Raw genomic sequence first — 25700 nt, 5'->3', positions numbered from 1 at the left:
GACGGATCCGTTTTGGCTATGTTAAAGATAATACAAACGGATCAGTTCTGAACGGATGCATGCAGTTGTATTATCTGAATAGATGCGTTTGTGCAGATCCATGACTGATCCGCACCAAACGCGAGTGTGAAAGTAGCCTAAGACATAAAACAAAAAACAGTCAGGAACAACTGCTAACTAGCAACTAATCCAGCTATTTTACCAGAGAAGTGGACTTGATTGGTTGGATCGGAGTCTGACGCATTGTATGTTGAGGCTGGTTTCAACTTGCAAAGGTCTTTTCTGACCCATTGTATCTTACAAATATTGTATCCTGAGGCCATTGTATCTTGAGGGATCACTGTTATATTCTTTCTGTCTCCATCATATAGATACTCCCTCTGTTAAAAATAAATTACCTTTTGGATTCTCAACCCTAAAAATGCCCTATATACAGTGGTGTATATGTGTGTGTGTATGTATGTATATATGCTTTTACTACAAAGATTATTTGCCTGTACTTCCCTGTATCAAACAAGATATCATGGGTTGACTGTGCTTCACAACTCCTTGTAAAATGCCCTAATTTATTTTTATTTATTTTTTAAATAAAAGGTTCACCCAAAAAAAAAAAGATTTAACAATACTATGGACATGTCTGTCTTAGTAAATACTTGCAGTCCCCAAGCAGTAACAATTTTGGAGCAACATAACAGTCTGATACTCTAATCGGGGCTGATAGAGGAACACTCCCAACTAGTAACACCCTGCTAGTAATTTATTCATACTTGTAGGAGGAATAAGGATACGGCCACATGGCACGGTTGTGACAAACGTGACCGTCAAGCACTGCTCAGCCAATTAGGCCACAGCTGCCTTTTATTTAACAAAAGATGACCACACTGTATTTTCAGTCTTCATTGTTAATTGCCACGCGGTATTGAAGGTGCCGCATGGCCATTAACAATGAAGACCAGTAATAGAGTGCCGTCATCTTTTGTTAAATAAAAGGCAGCTGTGGCCTAGTTGGCCGCGTATTTCCTGGCTGTGCTGTGTGGCCGTACCCTAACCAGGAACAGCACAATGAAGTATTCTCAGAAAAGATGCTCCAGAATTGATGTTATAGAGAATATAAGTAGTTACTTAAACAGACAAGTCAGGAGTGGTATCAGGTCCTCTTTAAAACTCTGTTCACACCGTCTTTTGCAATTTTTGTTAAAGTGGAGGCTTGATTTCAGGGGAAAAAACAACTGGAAAATATTCATATATATATATATATATATATATATATATATAACAGTGCAAACTTAGTCTAGAGATATACAAAATTTATTACAATGATTCATGCTGGCTGATAAATTTGATGCTAGAAGTTACATTCGTCTAGCTTTACATCACCTAGCTTATCTGGAATCAAAATTCTGGCACCATATTGGCAGATGTGGTCACATTTTAAACCAAGCACCTTTTCCTCTACGCAACTTCTCCTAGTCTAGCGAGAAGTGAAAAGGTCTAAAACAGGGATGCTGAAACTGCGGCCTTCCAGCTGTTGTAAAACTACAACTCCCACCATTCCCTGCTGTAGGCTGTCCAGGCATGCTGGGAGTTGTAGTTTTGCAACAGCTGGAGGGCCGCAGGTTGGGCATCCCTGGCCTAAAACATAAGCTAGAACTTGTAATTGTAGGGTAGTAAATCATCCCCATTGTGTATATACAACTTTATGTTCTCTTGTTGACTTGCAGCACAACAGAATAGCATGAACATAACTAATCTTCAGTACTGCCATCAATAAATTCTGGGCTATGCACTCTTTATAACACATTTTACTTAATACAATGCTCCAGGTCATAGTAGATAAAATAATTTAGACAAAAATGACACATCTTGATACATAGTACTGTCTTTCAGTGATAAAATGGTTAATGTCAAAGAAAATGTATGTAGACATAAACTGTACATACAACACAGAGTTGGTTACTACAAGGGAATACAGCATTTCCTTTCTCACATCTAGTTCATTCAATCGAAGAAGTACTTGTACATATATATTCTACTAAGCTTTATATCCGTAAACCCCCAAGCCATAATCACATATGAAGACTGTCTAAAGCCAGCTTACTGACCCTCTTTGTAAATGCAAAAAACATAAATCACATATTTCCCCCGGATCAGTATCACATTAGCCATAAACTAAATGATATTTGTTTGTATTTTCAGAGTCACTGGTCCCAGGTAATCCATCCTTTATTTCTGATTCAGTGCTGATTTCATGGGTCTTGCTAGCCTATAAGTTAATGTTATACTATAAATGGACAGCAATGACATTCCCTCAACTTGTCTGTCTCCAGCTCACATATCTGCCCATTAGAGGACTTTCCTTAAGGTGTAGCTCGAATATTTGTGTTTTATGCAGATTCTGTCCTGCAACATATGACCAATTATCTATGTAGATTCATGTGATCAGATCCAGGATGTGCAATAACTGTTTCAGGGAGGATTCCCAGAGAGCGTAACAGTAGAAACTATGTTCTACTCCGGATCCTAAATCTGTGGGAGCCACAAAGGAGCTTCTTGTAAAGCAAATCATCATACTACTTTTAATGAACTTCATTTCAAAGGTCCAGTCTTCCATAAGGCAGCACATGTCTTCTTATACCTATCCAAAAGACATATAGTTTCAGGAATGTATGGTGTAATGCAAAGTCTATAGAAATAAAGATCAACGTCAGTTTCAGATGGCTACAATATCACCACATTTTTATATCCATATTATGGCTGCAGGACTGCAATCCTCCACTCCTGCAGTTCCACTGACCCAAAACTAGTTTAAAGCGATCCTCCAGAATCCCTGAATAAAGTTCATTCTCTTCAGTATTTGTGGCAGTTACCTGATGTCCAGCTTCTTTTAACTAGTAATTTAGTAATCTCTACTTCATAGTCATTCTGTCCTTGCTGTAAGAGAAATCAGTTCTCCATATACTGACTTCCTGATGAGTCTCTGATAGACTGCTGTTTACACATATGTATTCCCTTATATATTCCCCTTTCCCCTCTTCCAGGAGCACTATGGAATGCACCCTCTGTCTGCAATAAACTTTCCTACATTCACAACATTTTCATCTCCAATAAACATGGTGGAGAAGTTGGTCTTTTCCTATCCTATCGGACAACAGCTCCTTTAGCCCAACTCCATGGCTACCCTCTATTATGCTTCCTTCATTTAAAGTACACTATGTCTGCATCTACTCTCCCTCTAACCTTCAAGTGGCTGCCATCTACCGCCATCCAGGCCCAGCCACTCCTACACTTTCTTTCTGCTGATATCCCCACTATCATCATGGTTGCCTTGAACATCCCCATTAATATTTTCAACTCCGCTGTCTTCTAGCACTTCCTCCATTGGACTCTCACAGTGGTCCTTAGCCACCCACAAAGATAGTCACCCACTGAATCTTATCGTTACCCACATCTGTTCCCTAGCTAAAAAACTATCTAAATCACCTCTATCTCTATCCAACCACAATCTACTTACATTATCTTCACTTGTCTTTTCAGCTGCCTTCCAATCCACAATTTGGAAAATCTCTGCAGCAACCTTAAATATCTTAATAGCAGAGTAGCAATGGAGGAAAACATATTCTAAGGAGAACTTTATCACATACAAACTATCCCTTGTCAATTTTAAGTCTGCACTTGCTGTTGCAAAACAGGCCTACTATTTAACACATTTAACTCTCTCCTCTGTCAAGCAGTACTCATCTCAGCAAAAGACTTTGCCACTGCAACACTGCTACTTGAAACAAAAGATTGAGAATATCAAAGAAAGCTGTCTACACATCTATTCAGTTCTCTTCCTAAAAAAAAAAACTTTCTCCACCAACAGAAGAAAAACTTTCCACCCTACTCTCCAGATCACATCTCACCACCTGTGTGCTTGACCTGATCCCATCCCACCTCATCCCCAACCTCACCACAGTATTTATCCCTGCTCTAACTCATCTCTTTAATCTATCCTACTAACCACTGATGTCTTCCCCTCATGTTTTAAACATGCTACTATTACACCCATTCTCACAAAGCTTTCCTTTTACCCATCTTCTTTGTTTAGCTATGGCCCCATATCACTTCTCCCATGTGTCTTAAAGCTACTTGAACAACATGTCTACCTTGAACTATCCTCCCACCTCTCTTCTTGTTCTCTCTTCGACCGGCTATAATCTGGCTCCCGACCTCAACACTCAACTGAACCTGCCCTTACCAAAGTCGCTAACGACCTGCTATCTGCCAAATCCAAATAATATTACTCTGTACTCTTTCTCCTTGACCTGTCCTTTGCCTTTGACATAGTTGACCACTCCCTTCTGTTACAAATTCTCTCATCTCTTGGTGTCACGGACTTGGCCCTCTTCTGGATCACCTCATATTTCACAGATTTAGTGACATTTAGGGGGTCATTTATCAAACTGGTGCAAAGTAGAACTGGCTTAGTTGCCTATAGCAACCAATCATTCCTTCTTTTATTTTGGAAAGCTCCTTTGGAAAATGAAAGGAGGAATCTGATTGGTTGCTATGGGCAACTAAGCCAGGTCTAATTTATACTAGTTTGATAAATGTGGCCCATTCACACACCGCCTTCTTGTCTCATCCCCTCTCTGTTGGAGTCCCTCAAGGCTCTGTCCTAGTATCACTTTTATGCTGATGACACAAATTTACCTCACTGATCCAGATGTCACCTCCCTAATATCCAGAATCCTACAATGCCTATCTTCAACAGTGGAATGCTAAAGTTTGGGCAACCTTGTTAATCCTCATGATTTTCCTGTACAAATCGTTGGTTGTTACGATAAAAAATATCAGTTAAATATATCATATAGGAGACACACACACTGATATTTGAGAAGTGAAATGAAGTTTATTGGATTTACAGAAAGTGTGCTATAATTGTTTAAACAAAATTAGGCAGGTGCATAAATTTGGGCACTGTTGTCATTTTATTGATTCCAAAACCTTTAGAACTAATTATTGGAACTCAAATTGGCTTGGTAAGCTCAGTGACCGCTGACCTACATACACAGTTGAATCCAATTATGAGAAAGAGTATTTAAGGGGGTCAGTTGTAAGTTTCTCTCCTCTTTTAATTTTCTCTGAAGAGTAGCAACATGGGGGTCTCAAAACAACTCTCAAATGACCTGAAGACAAAGATTGTTCACCATCATGGTTTAGGGGAAGGATACAGAAAGCTGTCTCAGAGATTTCAGCTGTCTGTTTCCACAGTTAGGAACATATTGAGGAAATGGAAGACCACAGGCTCAGTTCAAGTTAAGGCTCGAAGTGGCAGACCAAGAAAAATCTCGGATAGACAGAAGCGACGAATAGTGAGAACAGTCAAAGTCAACCCACAGACCAGCACCAAAGACCTACAACATCATCTTGCTGCAGATGGAGTCACTGTGCATCGTTCAACCATTCGGCGCACTTTACAAAAGGAGATGCTGTATGCGAGAGTGATGCAGAGGAAGCCTTTTCTCCACCAACAGCACAAAAAGTGCCGCTTGAGGTGGGCTAAAGCACATTTGGACAAGCCAGCTTCATTTTGGAATAAGGTGCTGTGGACTGATGAAACTAAAATTGAGTTATTTGGCCATAACAAGGGGCGTTATGCATGGAGGAAAAAGAACACAGCATTCCAAGAAAAACACCTGCTACCTACAGTAAAATGTGGTGGTGGTTCCATCATGCTGTGGGGCTGTGTGGCCAGTGCAGGGACTGGGAATCTTGTCAAAGTTGAGGGACGCATGGATTCCACTCAGTATCAGCAGATTCTGGAGACCAATGTCCAGGAATCGGTGACAAAGCTGAAGCTGCGCCGGGGCCGGATCTTTCAACAAGACAACGACCCTAAACACTGCTCAAAATCCACTAAGGCTTTTATGCAGAGGAACAAGTACAACGTTCTGGAATGGCCATCTCAGTCCCCAGACCTGAATATAATTGAAAATCTGTGGTGTGACTTAAAGAGAGCTGTCCATGCTCGGAAGCCATCAAACCTGAATGAACTAAAGATGTTTTGTAAAGAGGAATGGTCCAAAATACCTTCAACCAGAATCCAGACTCTCATTGGAACCTACAGGAAGCGTTTAGAGGCTGTAATTTCTGCAAAAGGAGGATCTACTAAATATTGATTTAATTTTTTTTTGTGGTGCCCAAAATTTATGCACCTGCCTAATTTTTTTTAAACAATTATAGCACACTTTCTGTAAATCCAATAAACTTCATTTCACTTCTCAAATATCACTGTGTGTGTCTCCTATATGATATATTAAACTGACATTTTTTATCGTAACAACCAACGATCTATACAGGAAAATCATGACGATTAACAAGGTTGCCCAAACTTTCGCATCCCACTGTATATCCTCCTCCTTCTCCTCTCACTTTCTAAAACTTAACATGGAAAAGAATAAATTTATCATCTTTTTGCTACCTCACTCAGCCCTGCTAACAGACCTATCTATCACAGTCAATGGCTGCACACTCTCCCCAGTCAACCAAGTATGCTGCCTTGACGTAACCTTTGATTCTATTCTGTCCTTCAAACCTGTATATCCTAGCCCTTTCTACCTCCTGTCACCTCCAACTCCAAATTATCTTTCAGATCTGCCCATTCCTTAACTAGGAGTCTGCAAAAATGCCTTTATATGCCCTCATCATCTTGTACCTAGACTACTGTAACATCCTCCTCTGTTGCCTTTGATCTCACGCCCCTTCTAATTCACCTCTTCACCCCTAGGCCCCTTGCAGACGAGCATTTGTCATGCTGTGAGTCCGCAGCGCAGCTCCCGGCCTGACCTCCCAGCACTGACGGGGTCACATAGCATTATATTGATTTATGATGCTATGTAACCCTTACAGTTCTGGAATGTATTGGATAACACTGACATAATGCTGCCAGTGTTATCCAATACATTCCAGAACTGTAAGCGTTACATGGCATCATAAATCAATATAATGCTATGTGACCCCGTCAGTGCTGGGAGGTCAGGCCGGGAGCTGCGCTGCGGACTCACAGCATGACAAATGCTCGTCTGCAAGGGACTTTACTCTTCTGACTCTTCTCTCTGCCAATCCCATCACTGGCTCTCCATTGCCCAGAGAATCCAGTACAAAACACTAAAAATGACATAAAAAGGACGTCCACAACCTGTCCCCTCCATACATCTGTGACATGAACTACTAGAACCTTCCCACAAGCAATCTTCGATCCTCACAAGACCTCCTTCTCTACTCTTCTCTAATCTGCTCTTCCCACAATCGCCTCCAAGATTTCTCCTGTGCATCCCCCATACTCTGGAACTCTCTACCTCAACACATCAGACTCCCACCTACCGTGGAAACCTTAAAAAGAAACCTAAAAATCTACATCTTCAAACAAGCCTACAACCTACAGAAACCCTGCTGCTCTTATACCAATGTATGACCAGCCTCTACCCTCACCTACTGTATATTTCCCTCATCCATTGTAGATTGTAAGCTCTCACGGGCACGGCCCTCTCTCATTCTGTACCAGTTTCTAACCTGTCTTGTTTATGATTATTGTACTTGCTTTATATTATGTATTTGCACCCCTTTTCATATGTACTGCCCTATGAAAATAATGACGCTATAATAATAATAATAATACACAACAACCAATCAGAGGAGGCTACAGCAGCTTTAACCAATGATGCATCAGGAGGTGTGTCTTAGACTACTTCAGGATCTTTAAAGATACTGTAGCTAAGTTTTATTACTAGATGAAGCTGAGCCTAAAATGCAGCTATACACCACTAGCTTACATATAATTTTTAGGTCCTGACTGGTTGAAGATCATCACTAGAAAATATTAAGATTTACAACTACCTCAGCTTATCTGGATTTCCACTGGATCCACACAGCTGTCATATTTATGGTCCGTCTTCTCTACGATTCTTTAATTTTCTCCTGTAAAGTTATAAAATGTAGATATTAGAAATAAACTTTGCCAACATAAAATGTAACAACTTGGGGACAAGATCAAATTTTTATGAAGTTGTAACTGAAACCACACAGTGATGACTAGTGTTAAGATCCAGTCATTGAGTATGTTATTTAATTTTTAAAGAAAAATGTTTTTAGTGGATCGAGATGCTGATATGCCTTTAAATGTCATGCATCCTGTGTTTGGAGTAACTTCATTTTTGTTATTGGAAGGAAAGTCATTATCTACCTTACATGACATCCCTCACAGATATTGTAACCAGTGTGATTGAGTCTTTACTGTAAATTCACATGTTTGCCGAATTGTAGCCCTAGCCTAATTGGTAAATTGGCTTACCTGCTACAATAGACAACTAATCCCAAAAATATCAGGCCCAAGAAAGTGCCTAAAACCAGGAAGTTAATCAAAAAGTTGCTTCGGGGTTCTGTGTCCACACTAGATAAGAGGATTTCTTCACACCGCTCGCCTGTGTAGTTGTCAATACATCTGCAGAATATAAAAGCAATTCAAGTAATTAGCTGTGAGGCCCATCAACCCATATCAGTTGCTTCTCTACTGAATTTACTAGATAGGTGGTCACACTTGCACACAGCTTTCTCCATTTGCAGCATGTGGGAGTTACGGAAAGCCAAGAGCTGTTTACATTTAATTTAACAAGGAGGTGGATGCTGTGATTTGGTGGAACCTAATTATATGGGTTATCATATGTATTATACAAGCACAGTCAGCACATTCTACCTCTGTTTCCTAATAAACCATATATACAACCACCACCACAAACACATCTATGGTATTGAAGCACTAAATGGTGAAATACAGTATAGCAAGTTAAGGAACATATATCATGCCACTTACCTGCAGAGTTGCTTAGGACCTATGCTGTAACATATACCTCCATTCATACAGAAACTTTTCTGCCCTTTCGCTGCACAGGGTTCTCCATGACCTGAAACACAAGGTGGATCCAGTGTAAACAAAGCTAGAATCACATGCCGCGCTACTTCTTTTATCAAATGTGGCAACATCTACAGCACAGATACAAACAGGGAGTAACTGCCTTGCTGGTCTCTAAGTTATCTAACATTCCCAAATCACATGGCTCGCATTGTGGCTGCATCTGATTTCTGGTGTAATATGAGCCAAAATGTGGTGCATTTCATTTTAGACATATCTATGATGAAAGTATCCACTGCACCTTGCCTGCTAAGGGGGCATGTTTTATGTGAAAAGGGATGTTGCTTTAAGGGGCTGTCCCACATACATTTTCTACTGTTTTCAAACCTGCTCCTGGATCTGAATACTTTTGTAATTGCATGTAATTAAAAATGTATTATAGCTACTAAGTTATTCAATATAATGTATCTGTATTTCTTATTTGTTTGTCCTGCTCACTGAGAAGGCCACACATTCTCAGTTTCCTCCTTGAACTGCCTCCTCAGCTGAGATAGGGAGCGACAGAAGAAAGATACGCCCCCTGAGAAAGACACTTCCCTTGAGTTGCCAGCTTGATATACAGTGGATATAAAAAGTCTACACACCCCTGTTAAAATGTCAGGTTTCTGTGATGTAAAAAAAAATGAGACAAAGATAAATCATTTCAGAACTTTTTCCACCTTTAATGTGACCTATAAACTGTACAACTCAATTGAAAAACAAACTGAAATCTATTAGGTGAAGGGAAGAAAAAATATAAAAATAAAATAATATGGTTGCATAAGTGCATAAGTGTGCAAAAACTAATACTTTGTTGAAGCACCTTTTTATTTTATTACAGCACTCAGTCTTTTTGGGTATGAGTCTATCAGCATGGCACATTTTGACTTGGAAAGATTTGCCCACTCTTTTTTGCAAAAACATTCCAAATCTGTCAGATTGCGAGGGCATCTCCTGTGCACAGCCCTCTTCAGATTACTCCACAGATTCTCAATCGGATTCAGGTCTGGGCTCTGGCTGGGCCATTCCAAAACTTTAATCTTCTTGTGGGGAAGCCATTCCTTTGTTGATTTGGATGTATGCTTTGGGTCGTTGTCATGCTGAAAGATGAAGTTCCTCTTCATGTTCAGCTTTCTAGCAGAAGCCTGAAGGTTTTGTGCCAATATTGACTGGTATTTGGAACTGTTCATAATTCCCTCTAGCTTAACTAAGGCCCCAGTTCCAGCTGAAGAAAAACAGCCCCTTGGCATGATGTTGCCACCACCACGCTTCACTGTGGGTATGGTGATCTTTTGGTGATGTGCAGTGTTGTTTTTGCGCCAAACATATCTTTTGAAATTATGGCCAAAAAGTTCAACTTTGGTTTCATCAGACCATGACACCTGTTCCCACATGCTTTTGGAAGACTTCAGATGTGTTTTTGCAAAATGTAGCCTGGCTTGGATGTTTTTCTTCGTAAGAAAAGGCTTTGGTCTTGCCACTCTACCCCATAGCCCAGACATATGAAGAATACGGGAGATTGTTGTCACATGTACCACACAGCCAGTACTTGCCAGATCTTACTGCAGCTTCTTTAATGTTGCTGTAGGCCTCTTGGTAGCCTCCCAGACCAGTTTTCTTCTCGTCTTTTCATCAATTTTGGAGGGACGTCCAGTTCTTGGTAATGTCATTGTGGTGCCATATTTTCTCCACTTGATGTCTTCACTGTGTTCCATGGTATATCTAATGCTTTGGAAATTCTTTTATACCCTTCTCCTGACTGATACCTTTTAATAGTGAGATCCCTCCGATGCTTTGGAAGCTCTCTGTGGACCATGGCTTTTGCTGTGGGATGTGACTAAGAAAATTTCAGGAAAGACCAACTAGAGCAGCTGAACTTTTTTTGGGGTTAATCAGAGGCGCTTTAAAATGATGGCAGGTGTATGCCGACTCCTATTTAACATGATTTTGAATGTGATTGCTTAATTCTGAACACAGCTACATCTCCAGTTATAAGAGGGTGTGCACACTTATGCAACCACATTATTTTAGTTCTTCCCTCCACCTAAAAGATTTCAGTTTGTTTTTCAATTGAGTGATACAGTTTTTTAGGTCACATAAAAAAAAGTGGAAAAAGTTCTGAAATGATTTATCTTTGTCTCATTTTTTTACATCACAGAAACCTGACATTTTAACAGGGGTGTGTAGACTTTTTATATCCACTGTAAATCTAGCAGAACAATTGGAGCAATGAATGGGGAGATCCCTGGATCCATGTGAGGTACAGGGCTGGTTTTAGCTTTGTTAGAAATAGATTGTTATGTACTATATGATGTCTGGTTCTTATGTTTTACATTAATCATGGGATAACTCCTTTAACTTTTAAGTGATGTTCGCAGCCTGCGACTCCAGTCCTGAGTACTGACTCCTGCATGTCCATATTCTGGTCTGCAGCTTGTTTACTTCTTTCTAAGCATGATCCCCTGATCAACTGTAACCAACAACTGGCTTCAGCGGTGACATGTCCAGAAGAGACACGTCACCACTGAAGTCTGTCTAGTTCCCCTTACACTGACAGATTCAGCAGATGATTGGAGGGAGGAAAGCCTTCCTTCCTGGAAAGCGACTGCTTGTCAGTGAGGGAGACCGTTGTATTTACATGCAGCGATCTTCACAGTATGGGGAGGAGCAATCTCTAATGTCATCCCCATACAGAATCATTGTTTACCGGCAGCAGAGTGCATAATCCAGTGGCATCGCTACAGGGGTGTAAGGGGGGTTATTCCTTGTGCCCCCCCCCCCCCACACTGATTTCCCAAGGCAGCTGCGCTGCCTCTTGAGCCCCAATGGCCGGCCATTATGGAAGCGCTCATTAGTACCGAAGGACCAGGAAGCGGTGAACGCTCTGTACTTACAGCTTCCTGATCCTCGGCTGTCGGCTGTGCAGGGCTGGTCACAGCGTGAGGGCGCACTGTGACTTCACGCTGTGCGTGCCAGTTCAGAGCACAGCCGACGGAGGAGGAAGAAAATCGCGGGCGGCGAGGAGCGGCAGAGTCCAGAAGCAGGAGAGGTAAGTGTTTTTTATTTTATAAAAAATTAGGCTGCTGGGGACATAATGGGGGCTAATGAGGCATATGGGGGCTAATGAGGCATATGCGAGCTAATGAGGCATATGGGGGCTAATGAGGCATAATGGGAGCTAATGAGGCATATGGGAGCTAATGAGGCATATGGGGCTAATGAGGCATAAGGGCTGATAATGGGGGTTAATGAGGCATAAGGGCTGATATGGGGCTAATGGGAGGCATAATGGGGGCTAATGAAGCATATGAAAGCTAATGAGGCATATGGGGGCTAATGAGGCATAAGGGCTGATATTGGGGGTTAATGAGGCATAAGGGCTGATAATGGGGATTAATGAGGCATAAGGGCTGATATGGGGGCTAATGAGAAGCATATGGGAGCTAATGAGGCATATGGGGGCTAATAAGGCATAAGGGCTGATAATGGGGGTTAATGAGGCATAAGGGCGGATAATGGGGGCTAATGAGAGGCATAATGGGGGCTAATAAGAGGCATAATGGGGGTTGATGAGGCATAAGGGCTTATAATGGGGGCTAATGAGGCATAAGGGCTTATAATGGGGCTAATGAGGCATAAGGGCTGATATGGGGGCTAATGAGAGGCATAATGGGAGCTAATGAGAGGCATAATGGGGGCTAATGAGAAGCATAATAACAGTGTCATCCACAGATCCCCCATAACAGTGTGTCATCCACAGATCACCCTTAACAGAGCGCCTGCACACTGAGGAGAGACAGAAAGGGAGGGGAAAGAATCCGCAGAAGCAATCAGAGGACGGCACAGCAGACGACTGGATAGCTTTGTTTGTAAGTAAATTGTTTTATTATAAATGTATCCCTGCATACCGCTATTCTCTCGTAGTTTGTAATCTTATTTACGGTATATATACTTATTTTGTTTTTTTCAGTAGTATGATTAAGTGGTGAAAATTATTAGTGCCCCTGCATTTTTGACTGTGGTATCTTTGTGTTTCCCCTATATATTGTTCCTAGAGTCGCCACTGGCATGATCACATAGGTGACCACACAAACGATCATAATATTACCCAATGAACGAACACTTCACTTGTTCATCAATTAATCGGAAGCACCTTTACACAAGCAGATAATTGCTTACGAGTTTTCGTACAAACGTTTTCGTTGTTAGCGATTATCTGGCCAATGCTCAGCCAGTGTAAAGGGCTCTTAAGTGTTTTCTTTAACAATTTTATTGTATGGCGCCCCTGTTGCAGCTTTTCAACTGCACATATGCAGTATTGATTACATCCAAAAAGCTAAGTGTAAGGCTGGGTTCACAAAAACTCACTGGGTGGGAACAAGGTCTGTGAACTATAAATCTGCACCAAAACAGGCAGTTTTAATTCATATTAGACCTTGATAGTTCAGTGTAAAACCAAGCCAGGATGGATAACTAGCCAGGTGTTCACACATGGAAGAACTACAAGGCAGTGCTACATTCTGCAAATGAACCGTACTTGAGCATCATGACTGCAGCCAATAGTCAGTACATAAACATAACACAATTATTAATCCTTACTAACATAAAACCGGAAAAACCTTTTAACCTCGTTCCATTTCAGCAGTTGTAATTACCTCCTCTTCCTCTTCTAGGTATTAGACTCTATTATTAAGCTCTTGGTTACTCTTCAAACTGGATTGCACTTTATCCACTTTATCTACCGCCCTCCAGGCCCAGCCACAATCTTTTTTAACCACTTCTACTACTGGCTCCTACACTTTCTTTCCACTGACATCCCCACTATCATCATAGTTGAGTTGAACATCCCCATTGACATTTTCGACCCAGCTGTTTCTAAACTTCTGGCACTTACTTCTTCCTTTGGTCTCTCACAGTAGTCCTCCACAACCACCCACAAAGATGGTCACCCACTGGATCTTATCTTTACCCACATCTGTTCCCTAGCAAAAGAACTCACCTCTCCCTCTATCTAACCACAATCTAGTTACATTCTCTTCACTTGTCTCTTCAGCTGCCCTCCAATCCACAAATCGACACATTCCCATAGCAACCTTTAAATATCTTGATTTTCCCTTGCTTTCTCTCTTCAGCCTCCCTCTACTATATGTTCCTTCCATGATGCAAATGCTGCCACCACTTTGTATAACACCACAATAACTAGAGCTCTTGACTCAGTCGTCCCCTAATGCATAACCCCAAAAATCAATAGGCAACCATGGCACATTAGTCTGACTAAATAGCTGAAACAAGCTTCTAGGGTAGCAGAGTAGCAATGGAGGAAACCCCATTCTGAAGAGAACTTTATCACATACAATCTATGTCTTTATCACTACAAACCTTCCCACAGTATGGGAAGGAGTGATCTCTAATGCAATCGCTCGTCCCCATACTGGCTCATTGTTTGCCGGCAGCAGATTGTTATTAGACAGCACGATCTGCCGCCGGCAAGCAATGATTTTTAAACCTGCTGAAAGATTGCGATTGGCCGATGAACGAGAGTTTGCTCGTTCATCGGTTAATTGGCAGCAGTATTATACAGGCAGATCATCGCTAACGAGCCTTACTAAAAATGCATGTTAGCGATGATCGGCCCAACAATGACCTGGTATAATAAAGGCTTGAGTGTGTTATATATTGTAATCAGTCGCCTCACGATTGCCAAGTCAGCTGTCTAACCAAACAGCAAAAAAGGATCCCAATCAATAAATAGGACTGGTTCTGCAAGTACTGTAAATATATCAAAAAGTGTATAAAGTATATACAAAAATTCATTACGTTACCAAAAGTATGAATAACACAAATATTGCACAATATAAAAGGATAATCTAGCTAATAGTTAGTAGTAGAGTTATTCATAGATAACACAATAAAAAAAGAAATATTACAAATAAAAATACATTAATATAATTAATATAAATATATACGGTAATCACAATCCTGGCCCAGCAGCAGCCAAAGTGGAGCCCTCGCCAATATGGCTACTGTTCATATAACAAATGAATTATATGCAGATAGCGCTGTATTGGGTCACTTATGTACCTATGGGGTTATTGAGTATTGATATTGTCCTATAACAGTTTGTGCTATTTACTCGATAAATCGGTGCTACCCAATGTCATAGTGTTTTATACTGGATTCTCTGGGCAATGGAGAGCCAGTGAAGGGACTGGCAGAGAGAATAAACAGAGGAGTAACGGGGGGAGAGGTGGATTAGTCAGGCAGCAGAGTTGGGGATAGATTGCAAGGGTGCTAGATAGGAGGCCACAGAGGTGCATGTTACAGTAGTCTAGGCAGGAGATGATGAGTGCATGTACAAGAATTTTTGCAGACCCCTGGTTGAGGAATGTGAATATCTGATAGATATTTTTGAGTTGATGGAGGCAGGAGGTGGAAAAGACCTGGATGTGCAGTTTGAAGGGCAGAGCAGAATCAAAAGTTATCCCAAGGCAGCAGACTTGTGGGACCGGGGAGAGTGTGCAGCTATTGACTGTGAAAGATAGGTCTGTTGGGTGGGCTGAGTGAGATGGGGAAAAGGAGATAAATTCTGTTTTCTCCATGTTTAAGGAGTTTTCTGAGATTTTTATACTGATGACCGATCCTCTGGATAGGTCATCCGTATCTGATCATTGGGGTTCGACACATGGTTATCCCCAGTGATCAGCTGTTTGAGAAGGCAGTGTAACTCCTGTAAACGCTGCGGCCTTCTCTACGCTTTTCCTAGGCCGAGTGACGACGCATTAATGTGTAACGTGGCCTAGGAGCAGCTCAGCCCTATTCCAATCTCAACTGCTATATAATGTACGGCACTGTGCTTGGTGAGGTGTGAAAAGGCCGCAGCGCTCACAGGAGCACCACTGCCTTCTCAAAACAGCTGATCGGCACGTTCTGGGTGTCGGACCCCCACTAATCTGATAATAAAATCTCAGAAAACCCTTTTCAGTTTTAGAAAGCGAGAGGAAAAGAAGGATAATATGGCAGATAGGCATTGTGGGATTCTGGATAGTAAAGAGGTGATATCTGTACCAGAAAGGTAAATTAGCGTGTCGTCAGGGTGTAGATCAGGGGTCCTAGGACAGAGTTTTGAGGGACATCAACAGAAAGGGGATGAGATGAGGGGATGGTGTGCGAGTAGGAGACATTAAATGTCTGGTCTGTGAGGTATGAGGTGATCCAGGAGAGGGCCAAGTCTGTGACGACAGGAGATGAAAGAGTTTGCAACAGAAGGGAGTGGTCGACGGTGTCAAAGGCAGAGGACAGTGTCAAGATTGTAGCTGGTTAAAGAGGGAGCAGGAACAGAGGTGAGAGGACAATTCAAGGTGCACATGTTTTTCAAGTACCTTTTAGGCATATGGGAGTAGTTAAAGGGGCAATAGCTATACAAAGAGGTTGGGTGTGATGGTTGCATGTTTAAAACAGGATACAAAGACACTAGCGGTCAGTGATAGGTTGAAGAGATGGGTTACCGCAAGGATAACTGCTGTGGTGAGGCTGGGTTATATCTGTGTTATTCTTGCTTTTAGTAACTTAATATGTTTTTGCATATACTTTATACATGTTTTGATATTATTACTTGTATTATTACTTAAGTCACCATTATTAAATCACTGCACCCCATCTGCCCCTCTGGATTACAGTCCTTGTCCTTCTTTAGCAGCAAAGGTGAATAACCTTGCCATTGCTAAATACTGGAAATTCTAGATAGTCATTGCTCAATGTCATGATACTAGTTTTTTCATACAAAGATGTGAGGATAAATAGATTAATGGAAGTGTATATCACATATATAACCTCAAAAAATGAGATCTAAATTCCTGTTAATTACTGATAGAAAGACAGACGGACGTTCCCGCGACAGGTGGCAGGAGATCGGTGAGACTGGGAACAGGTGGTTTGATCTGACAGGTTTTCCCTGTGGATCAATAGGCGTCTGTGTTCTTTCTGGTAATGGCCACACCCCTTGCCTCAGGTGTTGCTAATGTGGTCATTTAACCTTCCTTATTTATAGTTGCTTCTCCCACAATGCTGTGCAGTTTATAGCTTCAGTTTCAGTTGTGGATTGCTAGTGTGTGGATCTCCATGGAGTTCCTAGTGCTTCCATAGATCCTTTGAAGTTAGGTCTTTCCTTTCCCTTTTTGTATTTTGTTTGGGTTCTTTGTGTTGCTTTTCCCTATTGTTTGTATTCGGCCTGAAGGAGACTCCTGTGTCACGAGGGTGTCAAGAGCCACGTCTGACCACCTTTACATATCTCTCCCTAACACATGTTGGGACTATACAAAAATGTATTTACAATTGGTCACTAGACCATAGATGTCCCTGATTGACACGTGTTACTAAGTCTAAAATTTAACATTTATTACTTGTCCTTAAAATGTTTCGAACACTACAATTAAAATAATCAGCTATGCATGCTAGATACATACATCAATAGTGCCAGTGACTCTGTTTACTGAGTGATTCCACTAGAGGGCGCTTGTAACTATTAGCTGTTTGAGGCTCTCCTGCCTATTATTACGATGCCCCAGTGCTATGTTACTGCACTCTGTTTTTGGCACAGTGCGCTACTTTAAACAGCAATCGCCCTCATGAAGTGCACTCTCTCTCTTTATGTTTTTATCAGATCACTTCCTAGCCATGCATACACTGGCTAAAACACGCTATCTGCCCCCCGACATGTTTCGCCAAACACTTGGCGTCTTCAGGGGTTTGGGCAGTGAAGTGTGTGTTGGGGGCGGATCCCGATTTATAAGACCTCCCTATAAGCGTAGCGATTCTGTTATCCAATGCGGGTCTCTCTTTCTCTTAGTCAGACCGCTCAACCACTCTTAGTGTGTCTACCACTTATCGTTCTTTGATGTCTCCTCCTAGTGTCTCCCCAGCCAATGACCGTTCTCCTGCGCCATCTAGGTTGCGCTAATCCTTGGTCTGAATTGCCGATCCTTTTGGTCAAATGCGCATGTCTGGGCACTTGGTCAGACATGCGCATTTGACCAAAAGGATCGGCAATTCAGACCAAGGATTAGCGCAACCTAGATGGCGCAGGAGAACGGTCATTGGCTGGGGAGACACTAGGAGGAGACATCAAAGAACGATAAGTGGTAGACACACTAAGAGTGGTTGAGCGGTCTGACTAAGAGAAAGAGAGACACGCATTGGATAACAGAATCGCTACGCTTATAGGGAGGTCTTATAAATCGGGATCCGCCCCCAACACACACTTCACTGCCCAAACCCCTGAAGACGCCAAGTGTTTGGCGAAACATGTCGGGGGGCAGGTAGCGTGTTTTAGCCAGTGTATGCATGGCTAGGAAGTGATCTGATAAAAACATAAAGAGAGAGAGTGCACTTCATGAGGGCGATTGCTGTTTAAAGTAGCGCACTGTGCCAAAAACAGAGCGCAGTAACATAGCACTGGGGCATCGTAATAATAGGCAGGAGAGCCTCAAACAGCTAATAGTTACAAGCGCCCTCTAGTGGAATCACTCAGTAAACAGAGTCACTGGCACTATTGATGTATGTATCTAGCATGCATAGCTGATTATTTTAATTGTAGTGTTCGAAACATTTTAAGGACAAGTAATAAATGTTAAACTTTAGACTTAGTAACACGTGTCAATCAGGGACATCTATGGTCCTAGTGACCAATTGTAAATAAAAGAGCCACGTCTGACTCCGTTATACCCGCGGTCAGGAAGTCGCAGCGGGTGGCTGCGCGCTCTATGTCTAAAGATCACGCTGTTTCTTAAAGGGAACCTGTCACTGGGATTTGGGGTATAGAGCTGAGGACATGGGTTGCTAGATGGCCGCTAGCACATCTGCAATATCCAGTCCCCATAGCTCTGTGTGCTTTTATTGCGTAAAAAAACCGATTTGATACATATGCAAATTAACCTGAGATGAGTCCTGTCCCTGACTCATCTCATGTACAGGACTCATCTCAGGTTAATTTGCATATGTATCAAATCGGTTTTTTTACACAATAAAAGCACACAGAGCTATGGGGACTGGATATTGCAGATGTGCCAGCGGCAATCTAGCAACCCATGTCCTCAGCTCTATACCCAAAATCCCGGTGCCAGGTCCCCTTTAATGATAGTTTTCTGTGTTTGCCTTACTATCCTTTTTGTCTCACTCAGGGATCCGTAGCTTCTCCTCCTCAGCTGTTTCTTGTCTGTCACTCCCAATCTCCTTATATTCTCCTCTCTCACTTCTCTGGTTGCCAGATATAGAGCTTCCTGCCTGGACTTCTATACTGACCCACTGGAGCTGTGAATCCTGGTTGTTGTTCCAGAGTGTTACCCTCCGGATCCCTGTTGGGCTTTTTGTTGTCTTCTGTTGTCGCCCACCTGGGATTATATGTTGTCTGTATTGTCTGTCCTCCCCTTGGTGTTTTCCTTTAGAGTTAGTGGTGCGGACTAGTGTTCCCACCGCCCTATTCACTATCTAGGGCTCATCTTAGGGAAAGCCAGGGTTTTAGGCACGCGATCGGCGTACGGGTGAGGAACCCGTCTAGGGACGTCAGGGCAGTCAGGTGCCAGCCTCAAGGTGAGAAAGGGGTCACCACCTTTCCCTCTCCCTTGGACAGAGCCTTCCCTTTTCCCTCCCTTTGTGTCACGTATGTGATAGGCACGCCGGTCGTGATATCCTGTTAGTCCTTCCATTTGGAGGAACAGGTAGTCTCGTCCATGCCATTAGTACCAGGGTCCTATAGGGCTAGATAGGACTCTAGTTATTCCTTTGTATGAACACATGTACCTCTGGGGTCCGTTCATACTGGTAGTCAGTCAGGGTCTTGGCTAGGGTTTTACTAGGAGGTGTCCTTCTTCCTTCCCTAGTTCTCAGGCCTGATTCCCTGTTTCCCCCTTCCCTCTTATGCTTGGTGTGGTGTATCCCTCCCACACCGAAGCATGACACTCACTGCTGGGACCTCCACCACTGATATAACAGAAATGCCCCCAGCTCCCCCTCACCTGCATGACGGCAGTATCTCAATTGGAGATACTCAAACTGCTTATATTTATCTGTCTTTTCAGGCTGACTACTGACAGTTTACCCACACAGTACTATTATTGTAGTACCTATTAGAAAAATATGGCTGTAACATTGAGACCCAAGACTCCCAACCTTGCCTGGTCTTGGCTTTAAGAGATGTCTGAGTGCTATAGTTCTGGATCAGCTGTGAATCAGTTTAATTACGGTGAGCACCATTCTTTTTCCAGTCTGCCCAGTTAGACATGCCCTTATTATAAATATCAGAAGAGAGGGAGAAGTGTAAATACTCCAGAGCTTATGGTGACAGGTTCTCTGTATTTCCTCCTTTACTTCCTGTTGCATCATACAGGAAGTGTGGTAAGACACCTGAAGGTAATTCTTGCGACCGTATCAGATTTTCAAACTTAGTTGTTGCAACACTATTAAACGTGAGTGCAAGAGGCTTCCCAGTTACATCATATGAACAACCCCAATTCCCAAAAAGCTGAGACACTATGTAAAATGTTGCAATAATTTGCAAACTGGGGTGGAAAATGTGGGTGTGGACTGCATATATTTATAGGAGACTGGCACAAGTCACTGTGATAACCCATGTAAGAGAGCTGTAGTAGATCTCAGCCATGGTGACCAGGAATGCTACGGCTGAGCAATATAAACTACAGTTTACATTAAGAACTCTCTGTTTATCCTTTATCCGATGAAATTATGTAATCTTTTGTTGTAACTTTAGATATAATTAGACATGTTAATACAAATAAAATATAAACCGGATTCCCAAAAGGTTGGGACACTAAACAAATTGTGAATAAAAACTGAATGCAATGATGTGGAGATGGCAAATGTCAATATTTTATTTGTAATAGAACGTAGATGACAGATCAAACCTTTAATCCGAGTAAATGTATAATTTTAAAGGAAAAATACGTTGATTCAAATTTTGACAGTGTCAACAAATCCCAAAAAAGTTGGGACAAGTAGCAATAAGAGGCTGGAAAAAGTAAATTTGAGCATAACGAAGAGCTGGAAGACCAATTAACATTAATTAGGTCAATCGGCAACATGATTGGGTATAAAAAGAGCTTCTCAGAGTGGCAGTGTCTCTCAGAAGCCAAGATGGGTAGAGGATCACCAATTCCCACAATGTTGCGCAGAAAGATAGTGGAGCAATATCATACAGTGTACAGGGCACAAATACACTGATGAGAAATGGATATCAATGTATTTGAACTTTTGACTTTCAGGCTCCATATCTAATCATCCACTACAGCTGCGAACGTGAGACTGCCATCATTTTATAGACAATTATCTTGGCTATCTCATACATAAATTGGACTTGCAACTATATAGCATATGATTAGTTATGCAGATTCTTGTCATGTAACTGCATTGTTACTGTTTTGCACCTGGTGGTGGAACAATCTTTTTCTTCTTGTCTACTACAAATTACAACCTGTTCTCACATTCACTAATAGCTCAGTGTGTTATTAGGTTGATTCCCATTGAAAGGTCATTGGTTCAAATCTGGCTCATCACAAGGTCTATCAGTTCTCACAGCAGTGGAGTTGGCTTCTATACTTTGTAATAGTGAGATCACAGACGTCCATGCAAGCACCATGTGACGCACATTATACTGGAAGTCTGGAATGGTTGCCTGAAAAAAGATGTCCACTGACAGTACCTTTTTTGCAAACTCGAGCCAACACTTCTTATGACGATATTGAAGTCGAGGCGATTTCAATATCGTCATAGGAAGTGTTGGCTCGAGTTTGCAAAAAAGTACTATCAGTGGACAGTAGCAGATTGGAAACGGGTGATTTTGGAGCGATGAGATGAAAGTCAATAGACTTGGCTTTGATGGGTGCAAATGGGTTTGAAACAAACAAGGGAAAAAGGGGCTAATGGATCGAGAAATTGAAAGAACTGTCAAGTTCGGTGGAGGAAGCCTGATGTTATGGGGTTATTTCACAGCCAAAAGCGTTGGATACTAGACCAGAATCGATGGTGAGCTAAAGAACTTAGTTCATACACTCGAGTACTACGGGTATGCAAAGGACGACATAGTGTTCCACCAGGATAACGACCCAAAGAAATGGTTCAATGACAATAAAGTAGAGGTACTGGATTGGCCCCCCACAGTCCCCAGACCTCAACCCAATTGAACACTTGTGGGTAGAGTTGAAGAAAAAGCTGTATTCGTACTCAAGTGAGTCTACCAGTATGCACCAACATTGTGAATGTGTAGAAGAGACCTGGGAACAGATTTCGTTCGAGACATTCTTGAATCTGATCGAGAGCATGCCCAGAAGGATTCAGGCAATGCTGAAAGCCAAAGGTGGATTTACAAAATACTAACAAAATAATAAAAAATTGAATTTAGAATTTTAGGAGCAAAACAGTAACAATGCAGTTACGTGACAAGAATCTGCATAACTAATCATATGCTACATAGTTGCAAGTCCAATTTATGTATGACATAGCCAAGATGATAGTCTATAAAATGATGGTACCAATGATCGTGAGATATGGAGCCTGAAAGTCAAAAGTTCAAAACATTGTTACCCTTTTGCTCATCAGTGTAATTGCACTAGTAGGTATACATCTGGCACTGTACAAATACCAAGCAACATCTATTTAATGGAGTGGCCATATAAAGGACTTACGTAGCTGCTACTTACAATGTCTGATAAGCAGAGAGAGGAAATTACTGGTTTCAGTGGTCTCATTCTGTCTACTGTTATGGCAAACACCAGAATGGACAGCCATATGTAAGGCTGTTTTCACACTGTTTTCGGACCCCCGCGACCAGGTTCTACAGGAACCTAACCCTGGAATTAGTGCGCCCTAATAAGCCCACTCCTGCCTTACTAGGGGATAAGGCAGGACTTTATTAGGGCGCACTAATTCTAGGGTTAGGTTCCTGTAGCACCTGGTCGTGGGGGTTTGTGACTAGGTGATCAGGGTTAGTGTAGGACCTTGCAGGGAATCGCAGGGCAAGGTAGCTAGTTTACCTAACCCTTCCTTGTCATCCTTTTTAGCCTCGGACGACTGCTATTATCTACTAACGGCGAGGCCACTGCTGAACAAGGAACGTATCTACTGGAGCGGTAGGACCAATGGTTACACTTTTAGGTGTCGCCGAGCACTGTATTATTGCATCTTGAGTACTCTTGGCCACCGAGTGTTATTACTTATCAAGGGCCTTCCTACTGACGCTCCATAGATGTATTTTGATTTAGTATCTTAGTATCTTTAATATTGGGACCTATTTTTCTAATTGCATATCAATAAAGGTTACGTTTTAAATTGATCATCCTCCAATTTTGCTATATGATTTAGGGGGTCTGATCTAGTTATCTAGTTATCACTTTATTTATATCGAAGGGAAACATGTTATACATGGCAGATTCACCACAGCAATGTTATAGCTTATTGCATCCAGTTAGATTTCAATTATTTTAAAACTGAATGTTAGAGAATGTAAGAATGAATCTCTCTGATCACCATAAGCAGCACCACTGTTTTGTTCTGTGCTGTTTTTGGATTACTATTTTAGAATAGAACGCTATTTAATGATTGCCACAGCATCCAGTTATGGAAAGGTATTAAATCTTGGCCACAACACGACAGCTATTCCTCTATAAACATGCACGGTCAGCTTGGCTGACCGTGCATGTAATCAATAGTGAGATGGGAATAAGCAGCTGACAGACAGCGCTAGCGACAGCTTATCTCTCTTGAAAACAAAGGGATAAGACATGTTCTATTTCAACAGCTCAATCCTTCCATCACTGCACAACTGCCATCATGGGAGAGACAGTACGCCTCATGCACAGTAGATCAGGGCGTTAGCAACCTCTGGCACTTCAGCATGCTTCATTCATTTCTGCAGGACTTCAGAGAACAGCTGAGCAAGTCAGCATGATGGGAGCTGTAGTTTTACAGCAGCTGGAGCTCCGGTAGTTCTGCATTAGATGGTTGGCCAGTTTCACTGAAGTCAGCAGATTCAGCCTATGTCTGTCTAATATGTATTAACACCATGTTTAGATGACAAGCGGCTGCTCACATAGTCATACATGTATTCACAAGGCAAATAGAAGCTGTTCTAAATCCATCCATACTTAAAAATGGGAAGTTACAGTTAATCAAGGACGCAACATTCGGGGAAACAGCTTTTGCTTTTTCCTATTATAAAGCTTTATGTAAGTTTCCAGAAGGTAACTCATGCAGAAATATGCTCTGCCTTGTGGAAATCAATTGTCAATCCTTTTTTTTATGCAGAAAATACGTCCCATTTAGCTTAACCATTGTACTCTGACTAGCCAATGATCGGTAGAATTATCTATTTAGTATAACATATAAAATTACCTGTTGTCATATTATGCAGACAGATAACTTGGTCCGGGTTCAGAGACAATAATATATTGGAGAATCAAGTCTGGAATGATAAAAAAAAAAAAGAGATATAATTCATTTACAAACATGTGATTATGGTGATCAACAAATCTCACTGCTAGTGGTGATACATTCAGTGAAAAGTCTGTGCACTGCTCTAGGACATGGGTAGCAATGTAGTAACCCAGTCAGCGCCTCTGGACGGGCAGATCTGTCACACAGATTAGGCCCACACACAGTGTGTAACTTCTTCACACGCACACGTGGATTACATTACTGCACACAATCATATAGTGCTGACACATACGAGTGGACTGTGCTGGTGTGTTCTGTTACTTACAGTATCCTGGCATCTACGGGAGAGATAGCAGAGCTTGTTGCATGTCACTGATCTGTGCACTGTCTGTGCCACCCCATGCAGTCCTACTGTGGATAAGAAGCTTCCTGAGCTCCACACAGCTGCCCCTCCCCTGGGCTGATCTCTCCCTTTTCCTCTTGTTTTTCTACTATCACTTCTTTTTTTCCAGTTTCCAGTAGATTACTAATAGTGGCCTTAATGCTACAGACCTGAAGTCTTGTCGTACCCCTTCTGCCACCCTTTCAGCACTTTAATAGCTATCACATCTTTGGAATGCTGCTCATTGCATAATGGTGCGTGTGATATTTTTAGCGTAGAGGCATGGTTTTGTCTATGGCTGCTATAAAACCGGTGGCTATCATTTTGGCACAGTTTGTCCGGAAGAGAGTTTTTCTATAACTAAGCATCCTGTCTGACTGTTAATCAACAATAAACGCATTTAGGAATAAGTTCCATTAACCATATTTAAGGTGTACTTACTTTATGACAATTTACTAAAGGAAGCTATCTGTTGCAAGATTTGTGTTTAACTCAAGTACTGTCAATTGTAATTCTGCAACAGTATAAATGCGTATGCACACTAGCATATAAAGAAACGCTAACATCAAAAATTATATCACATATTAACAGCTTATATGTGAGTATTCTATGTGGATGTTATATTTTCTATGTATTCTACTTCTTGTCCTGGCTCTTTATCCTCATTCTTTGTTTAGACATTTAGCACTGACTTTCTCAATCAGACCATTCATTTCGACCAGAGAAAGTCCTTCCCATATTGACTCAGAGTATCGCACATTACACTGATCAGTGCAATAGTCTTCTGTGGATATCGTTATCTAGGCCTATCAAGAGAACAATTGAGACTTCATACTGTTTAACCAATTCTACACCTATAATTATCATGAGGATTATCCTTCCGATAATATCTTCATATCACAACAGCAATAAACTGGGTTTTCCCATCTATATAGGAGTTTTAGCTCTATT

The 25700-nt window shown here is 41.7% G+C and overlaps 1 protein-coding gene across 1 annotated transcript; it reads right to left on the bottom strand.

The window, feature by feature from the left end:
• Nucleotides 1–1457: 1457 nt before the first annotated feature.
• On the bottom strand, nucleotides 1458–24994 carry NRG4 (neuregulin 4). The gene is made up of 6 exons (XM_044283399.1): nucleotides 24693–24994; nucleotides 24326–24395; nucleotides 8852–8942; nucleotides 8333–8482; nucleotides 7879–7959; nucleotides 1458–2635 (listed from the first exon to the last, which is right to left on the bottom strand). The coding sequence occupies exons 2-5, from the start codon at nucleotides 24333–24335 to the stop codon at nucleotides 7923–7925; spliced, it is 288 nt and encodes a 95-aa protein (XP_044139334.1). The 5' UTR covers nucleotides 24336–24395; nucleotides 24693–24994; the 3' UTR covers nucleotides 1458–2635; nucleotides 7879–7922.
• Between the last annotated feature and the right edge of the window lie 706 nt (nucleotides 24995–25700).

Source organism: Bufo gargarizans, chromosome 2 (assembly GCF_014858855.1).
Source record: "Bufo gargarizans isolate SCDJY-AF-19 chromosome 2, ASM1485885v1, whole genome shotgun sequence".
Taxonomy (NCBI): domain Eukaryota; kingdom Metazoa; phylum Chordata; class Amphibia; order Anura; family Bufonidae; genus Bufo; species Bufo gargarizans.
This window is presented reverse-complemented; position numbering and strand designations above follow the sequence as displayed.